At 44.6% G+C, this 21,845-nt stretch overlaps 1 protein-coding gene across 1 annotated transcript in view; it reads right to left on the bottom strand.

Moving 5' to 3' along the window:
* Positions 1–21,845, bottom strand: part of LOC144499289 (uncharacterized) — a 324,178-nt gene that overhangs the window by 66,426 nt on the left and 235,907 nt on the right. Inside the window, exon 13 of the mRNA XM_078221404.1 lies at positions 12,946–13,110. Coding sequence (XP_078077530.1) covers positions 12,946–13,110 — 165 coding nt within the window. The remainder of the gene's footprint in view (positions 1–12,945; positions 13,111–21,845) is intronic.

Here is a 21,845-nt window from a genome sequence, read left to right as displayed (position 1 = left end):
TTGAATGGACCTACCTCACATTAAGTTGTTTTTTCTCTACACCCTAGCTATGACTGTAACTGTCGCATTTCCTTCTCTATGAACGGTATGCTTTGTCTGTATAGCGCACAAGAAACAATACTTTTCAGTGTATGTTAATACATGTGACAATAATAAATCAAATCAAAAGCTAACCCTTACATTGTGCTGGGAGACCCCTCAGAAGACCCCACACACTGACTATGTGGGAATTACCTGGGTAATTGGGACTTCCAAAGGGCAATTTCCTTGTATCTGCAACCCTCTGAAACTCTGACTTAAAGTCAGAGACTTTGAATGGCTCCAACTCTTTTAGCAGAACAGTTACCCAGGAAAAGTCTGAAATTGATCTTGAGTCACATGTCGGCCAGACCAAGTAAGGATGGCAGATTTCCTTCCCTAGAAGACACTGATGAACCAGATGGATTTTACAACAGTGGCGTCCTGATTTTATTACTTATTAGCTTAGCTCTGATTTCATGACTATGGCTCTTTGTTCTGGAGCCCCTCACTGGAGGAAATAATTTTTCTGTATTTTATCGAGCCCTTTTGTCATTTTAAAATATTTCAATTTCATCATTCCTTCACATTCATGCGCTTCCTATTTTTCCTTAAATTAGTCTGAACTTTATTTCTTACATTTCCAATTTAGGGGAAATTGAACATAAGTAATAAGAAAAGCAGAGGCAATGACACAGCTTCTTCCCTGCTGCCAGCAGACTTTTGAATGGACCTACCTCACATTAAGTTGATCTTTCTCTACACCCTAGCTATGACTGTAACACCACATTCTGCACTCTCTCCTTTCCTTCTCTATGAACAGTATGCTTTGTCTGTATAGCATGCAAGTAAGAATACTTTTCACTGTATACTAATACATGTGACAATAATAAATCAAATCAAATAATGGTTATTGTCACTGGGCTAGTAATCCAGAGACCCAAGGAAATGCTCTGGTTCAAACCCCAGCATCATGGGCGATGAAATTTGAATTGAGTAAAAAATCTGTAATTACAAGTCTATTGCTGACAGTGGTCATGGAGCCATTGTTGTAAAAACCCATCTGGTCCACCAGTGTCTTTTAGGGAAGGAAATCTGCCACCCTTACTTGGTCTGGCCTACATGTGACTCAAGAACATCTCCAGACCCACAGCAATCTTAACTATCCTCTGAAAGCCACTAAAAAATCTCAAAGGAACAAAACCAGATAGACCATCCGCAATCGACCTAGACACCAGAAACAACAACAGCAAATTCAGCCCTGTTGACCCTGCAAAGTCCTTCTCAGTAATATCTGGGGGTTTGTTCCACAATTAGGAGAGCTGTCTCAAAGACTAGTCAAGCAACAGCCTGATATAGTCATTCTCATGATTACAGATAATGTCCCAGACAGCGACATCACCATTCCTCAGTATGTTCTGTCCCACTGGTAGCACAATGGAAGACAGTCGGGAGGGAGTTGCCCTGAGAGTGTTCAACATGGAATCCAGACCCCATGAAGTCTGATGATATCAGGTCAAACGTGGGAAAGAAAACCTCCTGCTGATTACCACATACGTCCCATGATGAATCAGTGCTCCGCCAAATTGAATGCCACTTGGAGGAAGCACTGAGGGTGGCAAGGGCACAGAATGTACTCTGGGAAGGGGACTTTAATTTCCAACACCAAGAGTGACTTGGTAATACCATCACACACTAAGTTGGCTGGGTCCGAAAGGACATAGCTGCGAGACTGGGACTGCAGCAGGTGATGAGGGAACCAACAAGAGGGAAAAACATAATCCTCACCAACTTGCCTGCTGCAGATGCAGCTGTCCATGACAGTATTGGTAGGAGTGACCTCTGGGTCTTTGCAGAGACAAAATCTGCCGTCACATTAAGGAGACCCTCCACCAAATTGTGTGCTACAACCAATGTGCCGAATGGGATAGATTCCACAAATAAGCACCATAAATATCCCCATCCTCAATGATGGAGGAGCGGAGTACAAGAGTGCAAAAGATAAGGCTGAAGCATTCCCAACAATCTTCAGCCAGGAGTGCCGAGTGGATGATCCATCTCAGCCTCCTCCGAGGTCCCCAGCATCTCAGATGTCAGTCTTCAGCCAATTCAATTCACTCCACATAATATCAACAAGTGGCTGAAGGTGCTGGATACCGCACAGGCTATGGGTCCTGACAATATTCCAACAATAGCCCTGAAGACTTGTGCTCCAGAACTTGCCGTGCTTCTAGCCAAACTGTTCCAGTACAGGTACAACACTGGCAATATGGAAAGTTGTCCAGGTGTGTCCTGTACAGAAAAAGCAGGACAAATCCAACGCGGCCAATTACCACCACATCAGTATATTCTTGATCATTAGTTAAGTGATGGGAGGGGTTATCAACAGTGCTATCAAGAAGCACTTGCTTAGCAATAACCTGCTTACTGATGCTCAGTTTGGGTTCTGCCTGACCCAAGGCTGTAATGATGTCAGGAATATCCAATTTGCTTGCCACTAATTCTACACTCAAAAATGGACAAAAGAACCAAACTCCCAAGGTAAGGTAAGAGTGACTGCCATTGACATCAATGCAGCATTTGACCAAGTGTGACGGCAAAACTGGAGTCAATGGGAATCAGGAGGAAAACTCTCCGTTGTTTGGAGTCATACCTAGCACAAAGGAAGATGGCTGTGGTTGTTGGAGGTCAATGGTCTCAGCTCCAGGACATCAATGTAGGAGTTCCTCAGGGAAGTGTCCTAGATCCAACCATCTTCAGCTACTTCATTTATGATCTTCCTTTCATCATAAGGTTGGAACTAACTAGAGAATAAGTCATCTTAGACTGGGTATTGTGTAATAAAAAAGCAATAATTGGCAACCTAGTTGTGTAAGATGCCTTGGGTTAGTATGATAGAATTCTTCACCAAGGTGGAGAGTGGTGTAGTTGATTATGAGGCGAGGCTCCTGAATCTAAATTACGGTGGGATGAGGCACGAGTTGGTTATGATAAATTGGGGAATGTTACTGAAAGGGATGACAGTGGATAGGCAATGGCAAACATTCAAAGAGTGCATGGATGAATTGCAACAATTATTCACTCCTGTCTGACACAGCAGTAAAATGGGAAAGCTGGCCAAACCATGACTTACACAGGAAATTGGAGATAGTGGCTGGAATTCTCTGGTCTTGCATGCCCCACCGCCCCCTCTCCCCACCCCCCCATAACTGCCCCTCCCCCCCCACTCCCACTCCCCCCCCCCCCCACTCCCCACCCCCCCCTCCCCCCCAACCCCCTCACAGCAGCCAAATCTCCATTTAGTACAGTGGGACCGGAAAATCCCAGCTGCAGGTGGGGTAGGAGAGTTCTGACTAGTATTAGATCCAAAGGAGAGGCATATAAATTGGCCAGAAAAAAAAAACAGGCCTAAGGATTGGCAGCAGTTTAGATTTCAGCACAGGAGGACAAAGGGATTGATCAAGAAGGGGAAAATAGAAAATATGAAGGGGAATGACATTCGCTATTTCCCAATCTGGGACCGCCCCAGAATCTGGGAAATTTTGGAAAATCACAACCGACACATCTGGTGTCTCAACAGCCCAATTCCTGGATGACCCTCAGACGCAGGCCATGTAAGGCACATTTCTCTTCCCACTGCCTCTGAGTCTAAGGCAAGGATATCCTTCCTGAGATAAGTAGAGCAAAAGCGCACAGACAGCTGAGGAACTTAGAAGGGGGGAGAAAAACAAACTCTGGCATCTGGTCAATGGGAATGTAACCCACAGAGCACAAGAAATTACATGTTGTGTAAAAATTTGTTAGCAGTCAAAAAGATTAGTCACTTTGCTGTGAAGAAACTTTATTAATGTGCCAGGCCATCTGCTTGCATTCAGGAATTAACTAGGCCAAATCTCTGACTACAACATGCACCCCTCTTGCAATACTCAGCATTGCGACAGACTGATAGAATAAAGCCGTCTGCTTATACTTGAAATATTTTAACACTACTTTCTGTAACTCACTCAAAAACCAACTTATTTTAACTCTCAAAAATAATTGTAGAGAGTAGAGGCAAGCACATTGGATATTCTTAACAATAACTGATCAAAATTGGTGCCCAACCAGTTCCTTCCCGGCAGTAATGTTCTTTTAAGCAACATTATGGCCTGAGTTTTCTGGCCGCACTCGTCCCAAGACCAGAAAATCCAGCCCAACATCAACGGATACTTGCATGGTCCATGTCCCACCTGCTATGATTCCTGTGGCGGACTGGATGAGAAAATATGTGTGTGAAAACAAGGGATATTAAAGGTGACTGAGCCTTTTTTACATTGTCCTCTCTATGGGCGGATGCCAACTGCTGAGTTAATCCAGTAACAAACTTAGCTCAACACAAACTTTCATACTACTGTTCACTGAACTTTAACAGTGGCACATGTTACCTGCATGGACCCATCTGCAACATCTAACACACACTGTCTCTCTCTCCCTCTATACCCTCTTATCATTGAAACCGTAGAAACTCTACAATGCAGAAGGAGGCCATTTGGCCCATCGAGTCTGCATCAACAACAATCCCACCTAGGCCTTAGCCCCCCTACCCCACACATTTACCCCACTAATCCCTCGAATCTACACATCCCAGGACACTAAGGGGCAATTTAGCACGGTCAATCAACCTAACCTGCACATCTTTGGACTGTGGGAAGAAACCGGAGCACCCGGAGGAAACCTACACAGACATGGGGAGAATGTGCAAACTCCACACAGACAGTGACCCAAGCCGGGAATCGAACCCATGTCCTTGGAGCTGTGAGGCAGCAGTGCTCACCACTGTGCTACTGTGGTGCTTAACCCAGCGAGCGAGAGAGATGGTCCTTCCCCACCTAGTCGAAGACTATTGGGGTTTGTTATGCCTCCCAGCAGAGTTTGTTCTTCACTGAAGTTAAAGAAGGATAATATCATGTAAAGTTTTTAAAGTTTATTTATTAGTGTCACAAGTAGGCTTACATTAACACTGCAATGACGTTACTATGAAAATGCCCGAGTCGCCACACTCCGGCGCCTGTTCGGGTACACTGAGGGAGAATTTAGCATGGCCAATGCACCTGACCAGCATGTCTTCTGGACTGTGGGAGGAAACCGGAGCACCCGGAGGAAACCCATGCAGACATGGGGAAAACATGCAGACTCTGCACAGACCCAAGCCAGAAATTGAACCCGGATCCCTGGCGTCTTGAGGCGGCAGTGCTAACCTCTGTGCCACCCTTTAGTAGGAAAATCCCAATATTGTATCCAATCTTACTGAGTTAGATTACCCAGAGAGGAAGGTCAAAGTTGCATCACACAGAACTCTGTGATGTTCTGACAACTGCAGGTTTTGTTCTGAAAGAAATGAGGCGTCTTTTATCAATTATTTCCACTGAAATGATAATACACCTTATTACAGAACACAGAATGATTCACTGCTGACAATAGAACAAAGCACGGTGAAAATTAATGCAGATTTTTGAACAGGAAATTTAAAGTAATGCTTTTTTGTACGCATTGAGGTAAAAATTAAAATGATAGTTTTCAAAAGGCGATTCAGTGCTCCATCTCAGATTTCTAGTTCTGTTTTTGTCCCCAGTATCTCCTTATAAACCCTTTGATCTTTTAGATGAATGCTGTAAGTTTTTGCTCACGGCACAATTTCTAATCAACATCCAGGCCAGAAACTGAACTGGACTAGCCATATAAATATTGTGATGACCAGAGTAGGTCACCTGGGAATCCTGTGGTGAGAAACTCCCCTCCTGACTCCCCAAAGCCTGTCCACAACCTCCAAGGTACAAGTCAGGAGTGTGATGGAATACCCTCCTCTTGCCTGGATGATTGCAGCTCCAACAACACTCAAGAAGTTCAACACCATCCAGGACAAAGCAGCCCGTTTGATTGTTACCCTTTCCACAAACGTTCAATTCCTCCAACACTGACGAACAATGGAAGCCAAGTGCACCATCTACAAAATGCATTGCAGGGACTCACCGAGATTCCTGTGACAGCGCCTTCCAAACCCACGACCACCCCCACCTGGAGGTTCCCCCTAAGTCACTCACCATCCTGACTTGGATATATCCTGCCGTTTCCTTCATTGTCACTGGGTCAAAATCCTGAAATTCCCCCACTAACAGCACTGTGGGTGTTCCTCAGCGGTTCAAGAAAGCAGCTCACCACCATCTTCTCAAGGGCAACTAGGGATGGGCAGTAAGTGCTGGCCTAGCCAGCGATACCCCCATCCCATAAATGAATAAAATAAAAATAATCGCGTGATTCAGTCTCTGAAATGAAGAAAGGATCTAACTGAATTCATGGTGGTTATTACAGAGAAGTGAAGAATGTTGAAATGGTAAAAATGGCAAAATATATGGGAATATTTTCTTTTCTGCCTATAGATTTTTTTGTCTCAGTTGGGGGCTGCTGAGTGTCAGATATTATAAACCCTTCTCCAAGTTGAATCTCAAAACAGGCAGAACATCATTTAACTGGCACCAAATATGCAGCCGATGAGCACAATGTAGGAGTCTAGAATTGTTGTAGCATGGGTAAGCCATTCGGCCCATCGTGTTTTGCCAGCTTAATGCAAAGCAAGAGCAATTCACCTAGTGCCTTTTTCCTTTGAGGTCACTTTAATAAACCACTGGTCTTCCATTGTTAAATCTCGTGGCTGATCCTGTGGTCTATTCACCAAAAGAGAAATTGCTGGAAAATCTCAGCAGGTCTGGCAGCATCTGTAAGGAGAGAAAAGAGCTGACGTTTTGAGTCCAGATGACCCTTTGTCTAATCACCTCTGCTACATTTAATTATTGACCTGATGTTTGATTTTTAAGTTTATTTATTAGTGTCACAAATAGCCTTACATTAACACTGCAATGAAGTTACTGTGAAAATCCCCTAGTCACCACACTCCTGTGCCTGTTTGGGTACACTGAGGGAGAATTTAGCACGACCAATGTACCTAACCAGCACATCTTTCAGACTGTGGAAGGAAACCGGACCACGCGGAGGAAACCCATGCAGACACAGGGAGAACGTGCAGACTCTGCACAGACAGTGACCCAAGCCGGGAATCGAACCCGGGCCCCTGGCACTGTGAGGCAGCAGTGCTAACCACTCTGCCACTGTATCAAGACATATGTACATTCACCTGGATTAATCTGCTAAACAAAATGATTCTTTCTCCAAGATGTTTTCATTCAGCGATGGCGCGGAGAGAGATGCACAGAATAGTTCATGAAGTGACCCAGAGGTTGTGGCATCCAATCCACCATAGTAAGTGGTTAAATTAAATTTAAAAATGGTTTGGCACCAAGAATATAACCACATCCAGGACAAAGCAGCCCACTTGACTGTTACCCCTTTCCACAAACATTCAATTCCTCCAACACTGACGAACCACATTGTTGTAAGAAAAAATAACTGGGTCATTAAACCCCTTCTGGGAAGAAACATGCATCATGCATACAAAGTCCAGTTTATGCTGCATGGTGAATTCTTAATGACTTCTTAAGTACCTTAGCAAGCCAGTTAGTTCTGATCAATCATTATAAAAATGAAGATATAAAGAAGATGAAATGGAACATTGGCAATGATCCTGAGATAGTTTAAGGGTAAAACCAAACCAATCGCAGCTCAGTTTATCCTGCAGAGCCTTCCTCACTAATATCTGGAGGAACTGTCATATCAAACATTCCAAACTCCTTCATCACCGCTCATGGAGATGTTCTGGCCACGAGAGATGGGGCTTGTTTTTCTGCAATGTTACAAGAGGACTCCAGCCAAATCAAACAAAGAACGCCAGGCATTCCCTGAGTACTCCTCCCTATCTCTGTAATCTCCTCCAGCCCCACAGTCCTCTGATATCTGAGCTCTTCTCATTCTGGCCTCTACAGTATCCCCAATTTTAACCAATCCACCATTGGTGGCTGTGCCTTTGGCTGTCTAGGTTCTAAGCTCTGGGATTTCCTCTGTAAATCTCCGAACCTTTCCACCTCACTTTTCTCCTTTCAGACATTGCATAAAACCTATCTCTCTGAGAAAACATTTGGTCATCCGCTCTAACATCTGTTATGGAATGCTCTCCTTCATTGGCCGAGGTATAGAATAAGAAAGTAAGGATGTAATGTTGGAATTGTATGAAATACTGGTGAGGCCACAACTGGAGTATTGTGTGCAGGTCTGGTCACCATATTACAGGAAGGACGTCACTGCTCTGGAGAGAGTGCAAAGGATGTCAAGAATGTTACCAGAGCTAGGAAGGTGTAGCTATAAGGCAAGATTGGATAGATTGGGGTGATATTCCAGGGAATAAAGAAGGCTGAGGGGTGACTTGATCGAGGTGTACAAAATTATGAGGGGAAGAGATAGAGTGGACAGGATGAAATTATTTCTCTTTGCGGAGCATTCTAGAACCAGGGGACATAGATTCAAGATCAGTGGCAGAAGGTGTAGAGAGGACATGAGGAAGAACTTTTTAACGTAGAGGGTGGTGGGTGTCTGGAATTCGGTGCTCAAGTTGGTAGTGGAGGCAGAGACCTTAAACTCTTTTAAATAGTACCTGGACCTGCACCGTAAGTGCTATAAGCGACAGGGCTTTGGGCCAGGTGCAGAAAGGTGGGATTAGAGAGGGCACCTGGGTGCCCTCGGGCTGAGATGGAGAAGATGGGCCGAATGGCTTCCTCTGTGCTGTCACTTTTCTATGGTTCTATGTGACTTGGTATTACATTTTGATTTATAGTGCTGCTATGAAGTGATATGGGATGTTTTTTCACACAAAGGTGCGACATAATTCCAAGTTGTTGTTGACCTAGTGCTGTGCCATTTAATTGGATGGTTTGCTTGGGAGAGAGAATATAGACTTAATAATTCAAATTATCAACAGCAATTAATTATTTTGATTACTTTCTAAAATTAGAAGACTTTTTATTGGATTATTAGTGATCCACCCATTCTTGTTTCTGACCTAAAGCGTCGATTCATTGCAAACCTGGCTCACCAATCCATTTGAAATATTCCAATGAATTATAATGAGCTTGTGGTGATTGTCCCTTTATGTTTTAAAGTTTAAAGTTTATTTAGCAGTGTAACAAGCAGGCTTACATTAACACTACGATGAAGTTACTGTGAAAATCTCGTAGTTGCCACACTCTGGTGCCTGTTTGGGTACACTGAGGGAGAATTTAGCATGGCCAATTCACCTAACCAGCATGTCTTTCAGACTGTGGGAGGAAACCAGAGCACCCGGAGAAAACCCACGCAGACACGGGGAGAACGTGCAGACTCTGCACAGACAGTGACCCAAGCCAGGAATCGAGCCCGGGTCCCTCACACTGTGAGGCTGCAGTGCTAATGACTGTGCCACCATGCCACCCTAGCAGGTTAGCAGGCCTGCTCATGATGCCTGCCTGTGTGCATGTCGCTCTGTGAGGGGCCCATGTAAATATTGAGATGTATCGCAATGGCCGAGGATTCACTCCCTCATTGTCCAACTGGTGTTTGTCCATACACTGCTTCCCCTGCAGGTCAGTGCCCACTACCCCAGAGTGAGCAGCTGAGGAGGGGAATGGAGAACAGCAGGAAGAGGAGGAAGGGAGGTGGCAGTGAACACAGCCCCATTTAGGGAGGCAGTCTTTGATTGGCTCATCTGACTGAGGTGCCAGTGAATGGAACTCCTATTTCTATTCAACAACAGCCCCACAGCATAATATCCTTCTGCTACTGACCATCGTAACAACTGCCAGTTGACAATGCCAAAACAAATATCCAAAGCAACTTTATCCATTAAATCATACAATACCGCATACAAAAGCCAACAAATTACCTTGTGCTTTTCCTTGATGTGTGTGTTTTCTGTGTGTCTGCAGCGTCCTTCTATGCAGCGCTTCACTTATGCTGCAGAATGGCCAGTGGAATGCTGCTTATTTCTCTGGGATGGTTGCAGATGGCCTTAAATTGTGCAATCCTAGCCCTAGAAGACTTGGCTTCAGACTGCAATACCTTGACATGGATGTTTGGGTTTGCTGGCTAACGATAAAGGCATTGATGAAGTGGTGGGAGGAGGATCATGAGCAAGGGTCGTGAGAAAGGACAGCAGGTTCCTAATCAGCACGTCTTTCGGACTGAGGGCAGAAACCGGAGCACCCCCGGAGGAAACCCACACAGACATGGGGAGAATGTGCGAACTTCGTACATACAGTGACCGAAGCCGAGAATTGAACCCAGGTCCCTGGCGCTGTGAGGCAGCAGTGATAACCACTGTGCCACCATGCCGCCCCAGGGGCAACACAGCAGAAAAAGGTCACCTGACTTGTAGAAAAAGAGATAATCAGCCATGGATATCTAAGGAAATAAAGGAGGGTATCAAATTGAAAGAAAATGCATACAAAGTGGCAAAGATTAGTGGGAACCTAGAGGATTGGGAAATCTTTAAAGGTCAGCAGAAAGCCACGAAAAAAGCTATAAAGAAAGGTCAGATGGATTATGAGAGTAAACTAGCTCAGAATATAAAAACAGATAGCAAAAGTTTCTACAAATATATAAAATGAAAAAGAGTGGCGAAAGTAAACATTGGTCCTTTAGAGGATGAGAAAGGGAATGTAATAACTGGAAATGGGAAAATGGCTGAGGCATTGAACAGGTATTTTGTGTCAGTCTTCACAGTGGAAAACACAAATAACATGCCAAAAATTGATGACAGGAAGGCTATGGCAGGTGAGAACCTAGAAACTATCATTATCATGAAAGAGGTAGTGTTGGGCAAGTTAATGAGGCTAAAGGTAGACAAGTCTCCTGGTCCTGATGGAATGCATCCCAGGGAACTAAAAGAGATGGTGGGGGAAATAACAAATGCACTAATGGTAATTTACCAAAATTCGCTGGGCTCTGGGGTGGTTCCCACAGATTGGAAAACAGCAAATGTAACGTTACTGTTTAAAAAAGGAGGTAGACAAAAGGCAGGTAACTATAGGCCGGTTAGCTTAGCTTCTGCAGTTGGGAAAATGCTTGAATCTATCATCAAGGAAGAAATAGCAAGACATCTGGATATAAATTGTCCCATTGGCAAGACGCAGCATGGGTTCATGAAGGGCAGGTCATGTTTGACTAATTTGGTGGAATTCTTTGAGAACATTACATGTGCAGTGGACAATGGGGAACCTATGGATGTGGTGTATCTGGATTTCCAGAAGGCATTTGACAAGGTGCCGCACCAAAGACTGCTACATAAGATAAAGGTGCACAGTGTTACGGGTAATGTATTAGCATGGATAGAGGATTGGTTAACTAACAGAAAGCAAAGAGTGGGGGTAAATGGGTGTTTTTCTGGTTGGCGATCAGTGACTAGTGGTGTGCCTCAGGGATCAGTGTTGGGACCGCAATTGTTTACGATTTACATAGATGATTTGGAGTTGGGGACCAAGTATAGTGTGTCAAAATTCACAGATGACACTAAGATGGGTGGCAGAGCAAAGTGTGCAGAGGACGCTGAAAGTCTGCAAAGGGATATAGATAATCTAAGAGAGTGGGCAAGGGTTTGGCAGATGGAGTACAATGTTGGTAAATGTGAGGTCATCCATTTTGGTAGGAATAACAGCAAAATGGACTATTATTTAAATGGTAAAAAATTGCAACATGCTGCTGTGCAGAGGGACCTGGGTGCCTTTGTGCAGGAATCTCAAGGAGTTGGTTTGCAGGTACAGCAGGTAATTAAGAAGGCAAATGGAATTTTGTCCTTCATTGCTAGCGGGATGGAGCTTAAAAACAGCGAGATTATGTTGCAGCTGTATAAGGTGCTGGTGAGGCCACACCTGGAGTACTGTGTACAGTTTTGGTCTCCTTACTTGAGAAAGGATATACTGGCACTGGAGGGGGTGCAGAGGAGATTCACTAGGTTGATTCCGGAGTTGAGAGGGTTGGCTTATGAGGAGAGACTGAGTAGACTGGGGCCATACTCACTGGAATTCAGAAGAATGAGGGGAGATCTTATAGAAACATATAAGATTATGAAGGGAATAGATAAGATAGAAGCAGGGAGGTTGTTTCCACTGGCGGGTGAAACTAGAACTAGGGGGCATAGCCTCAAAATAAGGGGAAGCAGATTTAGGACTGAGTTGAGGAGGAACTTCTTCACGCAAAGGCTTGTGAATCTGTGGAATTCCCTGCCCAGTGAAGCAGTTGAGGCTACCTCATTAAATGTTTTTAAGGCAAGGATAGATAAATTTTTGAACAGTAAAGGAATTAAGGGTTATGGTGAGTGGGCGGGTAAGTGGAGCTGAGTCCACGAAAAGATTAGCCATGATCTTATTGAATGGCGGAACAGGCTCGAGGGGCCAGATGGCCTACTCCTGCTCCTAGTTCTTATGTTCTTATGAAACAATGAGACTGAGAGTGGGTAATCACCCCAGGCAGAAGAGTCCGATCTTAGGCAGAAGATAGTCTGAAGGCATCTAGAAAACATGTAGTAGATATATAGGGACTGTAGCAGCTGGTGGACAGTTTTAAAACTGTAGCGTGCATCATTACGGAGCTCAAGGAAGCAACCAAGCATCGAGTCATAGAGGTTTACAGAAAGGAAACAGGCTTTTCGGCCCAAATTGTCCATGCTGCTCTTTTTTTTAAACCACTGAGCTATTCCCAATTGCCCACGTTTGACCAATATCCCTCTATACCCATCTTACCCATATTACTGTCTAAATGCTTTTTAAAAGACAAAATTGTACCCGCCTCTACTACTACATCTGGCAGCTTGTTCCAGACACTCACCATCCTCTGTATGAAAAAAGGCAGGTCTCACTAAAACACTAAGGTGGGATAAAGTGGCTGCTTCACTTGGATCAGTCCTTCCAAAACAAGAAAATCTACCAATTGCTTTGGGCGCAAGCACACCTCGAGGTCTGAACCTCCGCTTACCTTTCTGTTGGTCTGGTAAAATGGAAGCCTGGAGTTGTTTTTTGTTGATTGCATTCCATTCTCCGTGGTTCTGGGAGGGTTGATGTTCATAAAGGGAGGCTGGTTTTTCAGAACTCCAGACACACAGAGTTGTGCCACCTCTTTCAAAGCTTTCAGCTGGGACTCCTGTGACAATGAAGATCACACACTGATTAGATGCCAGTGAACCAGCAAATTAATACCTTCTTTGAGCTTTCGCTGTTGGTCGGGGCATAGTTGCAGAGCCAACTCTTTAAACTGTTTAATTATTGGTTGATTTCATTTTTTTTCTTGCACACCCAAAACCAACTCTGCTTAGGCATTCACAAGGGTTGCACAATCCTATCTGACACGTCCACCATTCCAGTCCTACACTCGGGAAAAATCTCACACAAATTACTGTTCAAAACAGCTTGAAAGGACAACTAAATTCACCACAAATAAGCAGCAGATACTCTTAAATCAAAGTACGTCAAAGTTCCAAGTGAACTTAAATTTCCATCTGCAGATTGAATATTATCTTAATTTTATTACAGGAGAACAGTCTGTAGAATCCCTACAATGCAAAAGGAGGCCATTCAGCCCATCGAGTCTGCACTGACTCTCCAAAAGAGCATCTTACTCAGGCCCACCCCCTGCTCTATGTCTGTAACCCCATATATTAAACACGTCTAATCCTCCTAACCTGGACATCTTTGGACTATGGGAGGAAACTGAAGCACCCGCAGACACAGGGAGAATGTGCAAACCCCACGCAAACTGAATGGGTTAAAAATATAATTCTTTATCTCAGTCTCTGTGGTGCAATTGGTTAGTGTATTTGGCTGTTAAACAAATGGTTGTTGGTTCGATAGCATCCAGAGGTGAAGGTTTCACTTTGGGGTGACACGGTGGCACAGTGGTTAGCACTGCTGCCTCACAGTGCTAGGCACCAGGGTTTGACTCCTGGCTTGGGTCACTGTCTGTGCGGAATCTGCACATTCTCCTTGTGTCTGCGTGGGTTTCCTCCGAGTGCTCCGCTTTTCTCCATGGTCTGAAAAACGTGCTGGTTAGGTAAATTTGGCCATGCTAAATTCTCCCTCAGTGTACCCGAACAGGCGCCGGAGTGCGGCAACTGGGGGATTTTCACAATAACTTCATTACAGTGTTAATATAAGCCTACTTGTGACACTAATAAATAAATAAATCACACAAGTTTAAAATCACATAAGCTGCCAACTGAACCTCAGTCCCACAGGGAAAGCTATGTGCAAATGACAGGTTTTGATTAAAGTAAGCCCAGATAAGGCTGAAGAACTATCTAATTGAATGATGTGCAGCTGCAGTTCATATCTGTCCATTAGAACAAGGAACAATGGAAAGGGAGGTTGAGATACCATTGGTCAGAGGTATAGCTATAATTTCTTGATGATATAACATGCACAAGTTTTAATTGGACATTATACCCTTATGAATGCATGATGTAACCTTAACTATGATTGGATAGAGGTAACTCCTATTCATCTATTGGTATATGCTAATTACTTGTAATCGAAGCTGAGACTTTAATTGCCTTTGTATTTCTGAATTTTTCACTCTGAATGATCTGAATGGATATTCAGGATCCTGTAGCTGGTTATAGTAAAGTTCACCTTGGAACCACTCTGTTACTTTGTTTGGCTACTTGAGGGGAACAATAGTTTTTAAATACAATAAGAAACCATCATAATAGCCCCTAACACAGACAATCACTGAAGGCTGGAATTGAACCCAGGTCCCTGGAGCTGTGAGGCAGAAATGCTAACCATTGTCCGGCACATACAGAATCAATAAAAAAAACAAAACCAAGACGCCAACATCCACTAATCTGTTTCTCCCCAGTTTTCAGCCTCTGGGCTGTACACATCTTAGCCTAGGCTTTCTGGGTCCGTCTTACAAGGATAGAAGGAACCAGAAGTGTGATGAAGCACATTTCCTGTCGGCCATTTTTAATCCAGTGGAGAGGGTAAGTGCAAGTGAATCTTGTGACAATAAGGAGAAATGACCTTCAGCATCTGTCTATCATTCGCCCAGTTTTCAAATATTTGTGGAGAAGGACCCAAAGGATTCAATCAAAGAGAGGGTTGTGCTGGGATTCTGATGAGTATGGCAATATACAAATGGAAGGAAGGCAGCTGCCTTGGTCCTCCTCCTGCAGTAGGCCCTGAATCACACAGCCTCCAACCCACAGCACCCCTGGCTTGGTGCTAATAATTGAGTGGAGGGTATGCTGGGCCATGAGGTTACAGATTGTGGTTGAATACAGTTCTATTGCAGCTATTGGCCCACAGCACCTCATGGATGCTAACTCTTGAATTGCGAGATTTGTTTGAAGTCTATCCCATTTAGCACAGTGGTTAGTGCCACAAAACATGATGGAAAGTATCCTCAATGTGAAGATGGGACTTTGTCTCCACAAAGACTGTGCGGTGGCCACTCCTACCAATGCTGGACAGGTGCATCTGTGGCAGGCAGGTTAGTGAGGATGAGTCAAGCATGTTTTACCCTCTCTATGGTTCCCTCACCACCTGTCGCAGTCTCAGTCGAGCAGTTATGTCCTTTAGCACCCGGCCAGCTCGCTCTGTGATGGTACTGCTGACCCGGTCTTGGTTATGGACGTTGAAATACCCTTCCCAGAGTACATTCTGCGCCTTTGCCACTCTCAGTACATCCTCCAAGTGGTGTCAACATGGAGGAGTACTGAGTCATCAGCTGCGTAGGATGGAACATGATAATCAGCAAGAGGTTCTCTTGCCCATGGTTGACCTCGTGCCATGGGGTCTAGAGTCGATGCTGAGGACTCCCAGGGCAACTCCCTCCCGACTGTATAGCACTGTCCCACCACCTCTGCTGGATGTGGTCCTGCTGGTGGGACAGGACATACCCAGGAATGGTGATGGGTGTGTCTGGGACATTATCTGTCAGGTACGATTCCGTGAGTATGATATGTCAGGCTGTTTCTCGGCTAGTCTGTGAGACAGTTCTCCCAATTTTGGCACAAGCCCCCAGATGTTAGTCAGGAGGAGTCTGCAGGGTTGACAGGGCTGGGTTTGCCATTTTCGTTTCCTCTGCCTAGGCGGATGCCGGGTGGTCTGTCCAGTTTTATTACTTTTTATTTTCTTTGTAGCGGCTGAATACAACTGAGTGGCTTGGGGGCCCATTTCAGAGGTCGCTTAAGAGTCAACCGCATTGCTGTGTGTCTGGAGTCACATGTAGGCCAGACCAGGTAAGGACGGCAGATTTCCTTCCCGAAAGGATATTAGTGAATCAGTTGGGTTTTTACGACAATCGACAATGGTTTCATGGTCCCAGTCTTTCAAAGATCTCTTGATTTGTGCTCTCAGATTCGGAACTTACTCTTGCCACTCTTATTTATGAAGGATGGGAGGGAGAAACCAGGTAACAACAGACCTGTCATTTTTATCATCAGTTGCAGGAAAGCTACCAGAATCTGTAGATAAAGGGAAACGATTACTTCTGGTGGAAAAATCAGGAACAAAGGGATGTAATCTTATTATAGCTGTTTTATTCAGGAAAGGTATTGCAAAGCTTTTATTCCCCGGCATGGTAGCACAGTGGTAAGCACAGGTGCTTCACAGCTCCAGGGACCTGGGTTCGAATCCCAGCTCAGGTCACTGTCTGTGTGGAGTTTGCACATTCTCCTCGTGTCTGCGTGGGTTTCCTCCGGGTGCTCCGGTTTCCTCCTACAGTCCAAAGATGTGCGGGCTAGGTTGATTGGCCATTCTAAATTGCCCCTTAGTGTCCCGGGATGCATAGGTTAGAGGGATTAGTGGGTAAAATATGTAGGGATATGGGGATAGGGCCTGGGTGGGATTGTGGTCGGTGCAGACTCGATGGGCCGAATGGCCTCGTTCCGCGCTGTAGGATTCTATGATTCACTCAAAGGGTAGCAGAAGTTTTGAACTCGTTCTGCAAAAAGCTTTGAGTATGAGGATAATTGGAGCTGCCAAGACTAAGATCAATAGATTGTTGTGAGGTAAGGATATCAAGGGATATGGAGCAAAGACAGGGAAATGGAGATTTGCCATAACATAATTGCAGAGGAGGCCCCCCCCCCCCCCCCCCCACACCCCCGTTCCTACATTTCCGATGTTCTTAATTGCGCCTTTGTAATCCTCCTGAACCAGCAGAGGACAATTTAATTTTAGACATTGTTATTTGGTGGCAAGTCATCTTTTTTCTGGTTTCACAGCCAGTGGCAGGCTGCACTAATTATGTTATTAGAAGAGAGATGGTTTTTGGTCATTACATTATCAAAAAGATAGAAGTGGATTATCTGTCAAAACACTGGCCAGCTAGGAGCAACTAGAGAAATGTTCCAGGTCTGCGGGCCATTCTGGGTTGATGTGTCATTGTGTTTTATGTTGCTCTGTTGGCTAAATGTTGCTTTTTTTTAATAACCCTAAAACACAGTGATGTCTGCCTTATGCTTGAAGTGCCCTGCTTCCAGATGAAATTTGTATTCTAGCCATTCGCAAAGCTGAACAAATGCTTTCCAAGACACAGATATTGTATTGAATTGTTACAAGCTCTCACAAAAATAGGACACCCAAGTGCCGATGTATTTAACCACAGTCTAACACTGATTATGACAAACTACCATAGGTCCAAAGATGTGCAGGTTAGATGGATTGGCCATGGCAAATTGTCCCTTACTGTCCAAAGATATGCAGGTTAGGTGGATTAGCCATGCTAAATTGCCCCTTAGTATCCAAAGATGTGCAGGTTAGATGGATTGGCCATGGCAAATTGTCCCTTACTGTCCAAAGATATGCAGGTTAGGTGGATTAGCCATGCTAAATTGCCCCTTAGTGTCCAAAGATGTGCAGGTTAGGTGGATTGGCTGTGCTAAATTGCCCCTTGCTGTCCAAAGATGTGCAGGTTAGATGGATTGGTCATAGCAAATTGCCCCTTACTGTCCAAAGATGTACAGGTCAGGCGGATTGGCCATGACAAATTGCTCCTTACTGTCCAAAGATGTGCAGGTTAGGTGGATTAGCCGTGCTAAATTGCCCCTGAGTGTCCCAAGATGTACAGGTTAGGTGGATTGGCCATGGCAAATTGCTCCTTACTGTTCAAAGATGTGCAGGTTAGGTGGATTAGTTGTGCTAAATTGCCCCTCAGTGTCTGAAGATGTGCAAGTTAGGTGGATTAGCCATGGTAAAAATGTCCATGGGCAGAGTGTGGTGGTGGTGGGGGCGGGGATGGTTTTTCGGAGAGTCGGTGCAGACTTGATGGGCCGGATGGTCTCTTTCTGCACTCTAGGGACACTATGGGTCACTGAGAATCTGGATGATATTTATTCTATACAATAAAAAAACAGAGAAAATTAGTGAAGTCTAACACTATTCAGTGTGTTTGAAAATGCAAAATACTTTGAAAGTTTATATGATTATTTTTACGCAAGGTAATGTAAAAGGCAATAGAATAAACAATGATTTTCCTGATTGTGGTGGGGAATCTGAAGCATAATTTATGACTGGCTGGTGTGAGGGGAAGGCTAGAATATGCACTGGCATTTTACCCTCATTTGAATTGGACATCAATTTTGTTTGGGAAGGGTGGAGGACATATCTTTAGCTTGCCCTCAGGCCCAAGGGATGTGCCTTGGGAACTCCTTGACATCCTCAACAAATGTTCTATGGAATGAAAAGTCAACAGATGGAGTATGTTATTGTATAATGTAGATGACATCAGTCAATCGTGTGTGGGACTCTCAAGAGAGAGGCTTGAATTGTGCCTAGGAGATATGTGCCTACTCTGTGAACTGTTTAGAAGTAGTTACATAGAAGCAGAAGCGAGAAGCAGGAGTAGGCCATTTGGCCCTTCAAGCCTGTTCCGCCATTCATTTTGATCATGGCTGATTATTGAATTCAACATTCCTGATCCCCCCTTCCCCCCATATCCCTTGATCTCTTTAGTTCTAATAAACAAGTGTTAAGCTGATGTCTACAGTCTGTCTAAGAATCAACTTCCAGGCCTAGTGTCCAAGATAGAATGACCCAATCTCAGCACATTTCTCTCTTTTTACTCTTGAAAGATGTGTGGAGTTTGTATGTTCTCCCCTGTGTCTGCGTGGGTCTGCTCCGATTTCCTCCCACATTCCAAATATGTGCAGGTTAGGTGGATGGACCATGTTAAATTGCCCCCTTGTGTCCAAGATGTGTCGATTAGGGGGATTAGCAGGATAAATATGTTGGGTTACGGGGATAGGGCCTGAGTACGATGCCCTGTCATAGACTTGATGGGCTGAATGGTCTTCTTCTGCACTGAAGAGATTCTATGGCTCTATGGGATCATGGGTGATCTGTGACATTTGCCTTTGTCCAATGTCCCTTTAATACCTTTAGTTAACAAAAATCTATCAACCTTAGATTTAAAATTAATAATTGACCTAGCATCAACTGAGTGTGGTGACTAGGGGAGTTTCACAGTAGCTTCATTGCAGTGTTGGTATAAACCTACTTGTTACATTAATAAATAAACTTAAGCTTAAACTGTTTTTTTCAGAAGATAGGTCCATACCTCTGGCAGCCTTTGCATGTAGAAATGCTTCATCGTTGCACTGCTGAAAATCCTGCCTCTAATTTCTAGGCTATGTCCCCTGGTTCCAGACTTCACAACTGGAAGAAATAGTTTCTCCTTATTTAGCCTATCAGTTACCCTTAATATCTTGGAACCCTTGATCAGATTAGGGGTGGCACGGTGGCACACTGGTTAGCACTGCTGCCTCACAGCTCCAGGGACCCAGATTCAATTCCGGCCTCCGGTCACTGCCTGTGTGGAGTTTGCATGTTCTCCCCGTGTCTGCGTGGGTTTCCTCCGGGGGCTCCGGTTCCCTCCCACACTCCAAAGATGTGCGGGTTAAGTTGATTGGCCATGTTAAATTGCCCCTAGAATCAGGGAGATTAGTAGGTAAATATGTGGGGTTACGGGAATAGGGATGTGGTCGGTGCAGACTCGATGGGCCGAGTGGCCTTCTTCTGTACTGTAGGGATTCTATGGTTCTAAGATTACATGTTAAGCTTCTAAATTCCAGAGAATGCAACCCTAGTTTGTGTAATCTCTCCTTGTAAATTGACTCTTAGAATCTAGGTATCATTCTCAAAAACCTACATTGTATTGCCCCCGAGGCCTGTATATCTTTCCTGAAGTTTGGGCCCAGAACTGTTTACAGTGCTCTAGAGTGTAGTCAAACCAGTACAACTGAAAGTTAACTTCTACCCCCTTGTATTCTGGTCCCCTCAATATAAAGCCCAACCTTCCAATTGTCTTTTGCTTGTTTTTTATATCCGTCCATGACATTATCATGACCGTTTTACATGGACACCTATGTCTCCTGGCTCTCCACTGTTTTCACTATTTTTAAAGTATTCTGAGGGCGGAATTTTCCCGTCCCGCCCGCCACGGGAATCGTAGCGGGTGGGACAGAAAATTCGGTGGACCATGAAGATGTTCGTTGACCGCGGACGGGAATTTGCTGCCTTCGGGAAAGCGCGGTTGGAAAATCCCGCCCTGACTATTTTTTAGATTCAAAGTAAATCAACTCACACTGACCAACTCCTAATCTAGTTGCCAAAGTTTTCCCCTTCCGTTTAATCCATTAAAATATCTTTGTAATATTATACGACAATCTAAGATATCTACCAATTGCCAAAGTCATTCATCTATATGGCGAACAGTTCAGGCCCCAAAGCTGATCCTCGTAGGTCATCGCTAGTCACAATCTACCAGTTAGGATACAGGTCCATTATCCCATTCTCTGCAACCTGCCACTCAAATACTTTTCTAACCAAATCAACAATTTGCCTTCAGTTCCACAAGCCTCAATTTTGCCTCGTGATCCCTTATGTGAGACTTTAACAAACGCCTTCTGGAAGTCCATATAAATCACATCCATAGGCATTTCCATCACCTCCTGAAAGAAATTCAGTCAGACGTGACCTAGCTGTTACAAATCCCAGCTGGCACGCTCTGACCAGCTGTGATTTCTTTTTTAAGATTATAAAATAAATCACAGCCAAACGCCTGACATAACTGTTGTGTGAAATGTGCACAAGTCATATCCAGAGAGTGTTGTATCTTTTATCCTGAATAACTTTTTTTTAATGCAGGAATAAAATGTCAAAGTCAAACAGCAATATGTTATTTCCAATCAAATTGTAGACCAATGCCCTCAGTGAATGATCTGTTTTGTTCCCTCTTGGTTACCTCCAGTATATTCCAATGCCATTGTAACGGTTCCCGTTGATTAATGGTCTTAAGGTCATGGCATCTGCAACAATACTGAGCGTGTTCCTTGTCTGGGAGCAGCTGATTGCCTCCTTAGAATCCCTACAGTGGAAAAGGAGGACATTCGGCCCATTGAACCTGCACCAACAACATTCCTACCCAGATCCTATCCCCATAACCCCATGTATTTACCCGGCTAATTCCCCTGACACTAAGGCCGCGCTCTATCACCTCACCCGCCATGGAATCGGAGTGGGCAAGGGTCCGACAATGGAAAACTGCATTGACCACGGGCGGGAATTTCCAGTCCCGCTCGAGCGAGGCAGTAAAATCCCGCCCTAAGGGTCAATTTAGCACGTCCAATCCACCTAACTCGCACATCTTTGGAGTGTGGGAGGAAACCGGAGCATCCGGAGGAAACCCACGCAGACACGGGGAGAGCATGCAGATCGCGCACAGACAAGTGACCCGAGCTGGGAATTGAACCCGGGTCCCTGGCGCTGTGAGGCAGTAGTGCTAACCACTGTGCCGCCCTTGCATAAATGTTGTGGGCAAAAAATTCCAACAGTATCAAGTGACCACTCTGGTTGATAGAAGCACGATCATTGTAT

This window comes from Mustelus asterias, chromosome 9 (genome assembly GCF_964213995.1).
Source record: "Mustelus asterias chromosome 9, sMusAst1.hap1.1, whole genome shotgun sequence".
NCBI lineage: Eukaryota > Metazoa > Chordata > Chondrichthyes > Carcharhiniformes > Triakidae > Mustelus > Mustelus asterias.
The sequence above is the reverse complement of the archived record's forward strand: the minus strand, read 5'-3'. Positions and strand labels throughout refer to the sequence as shown.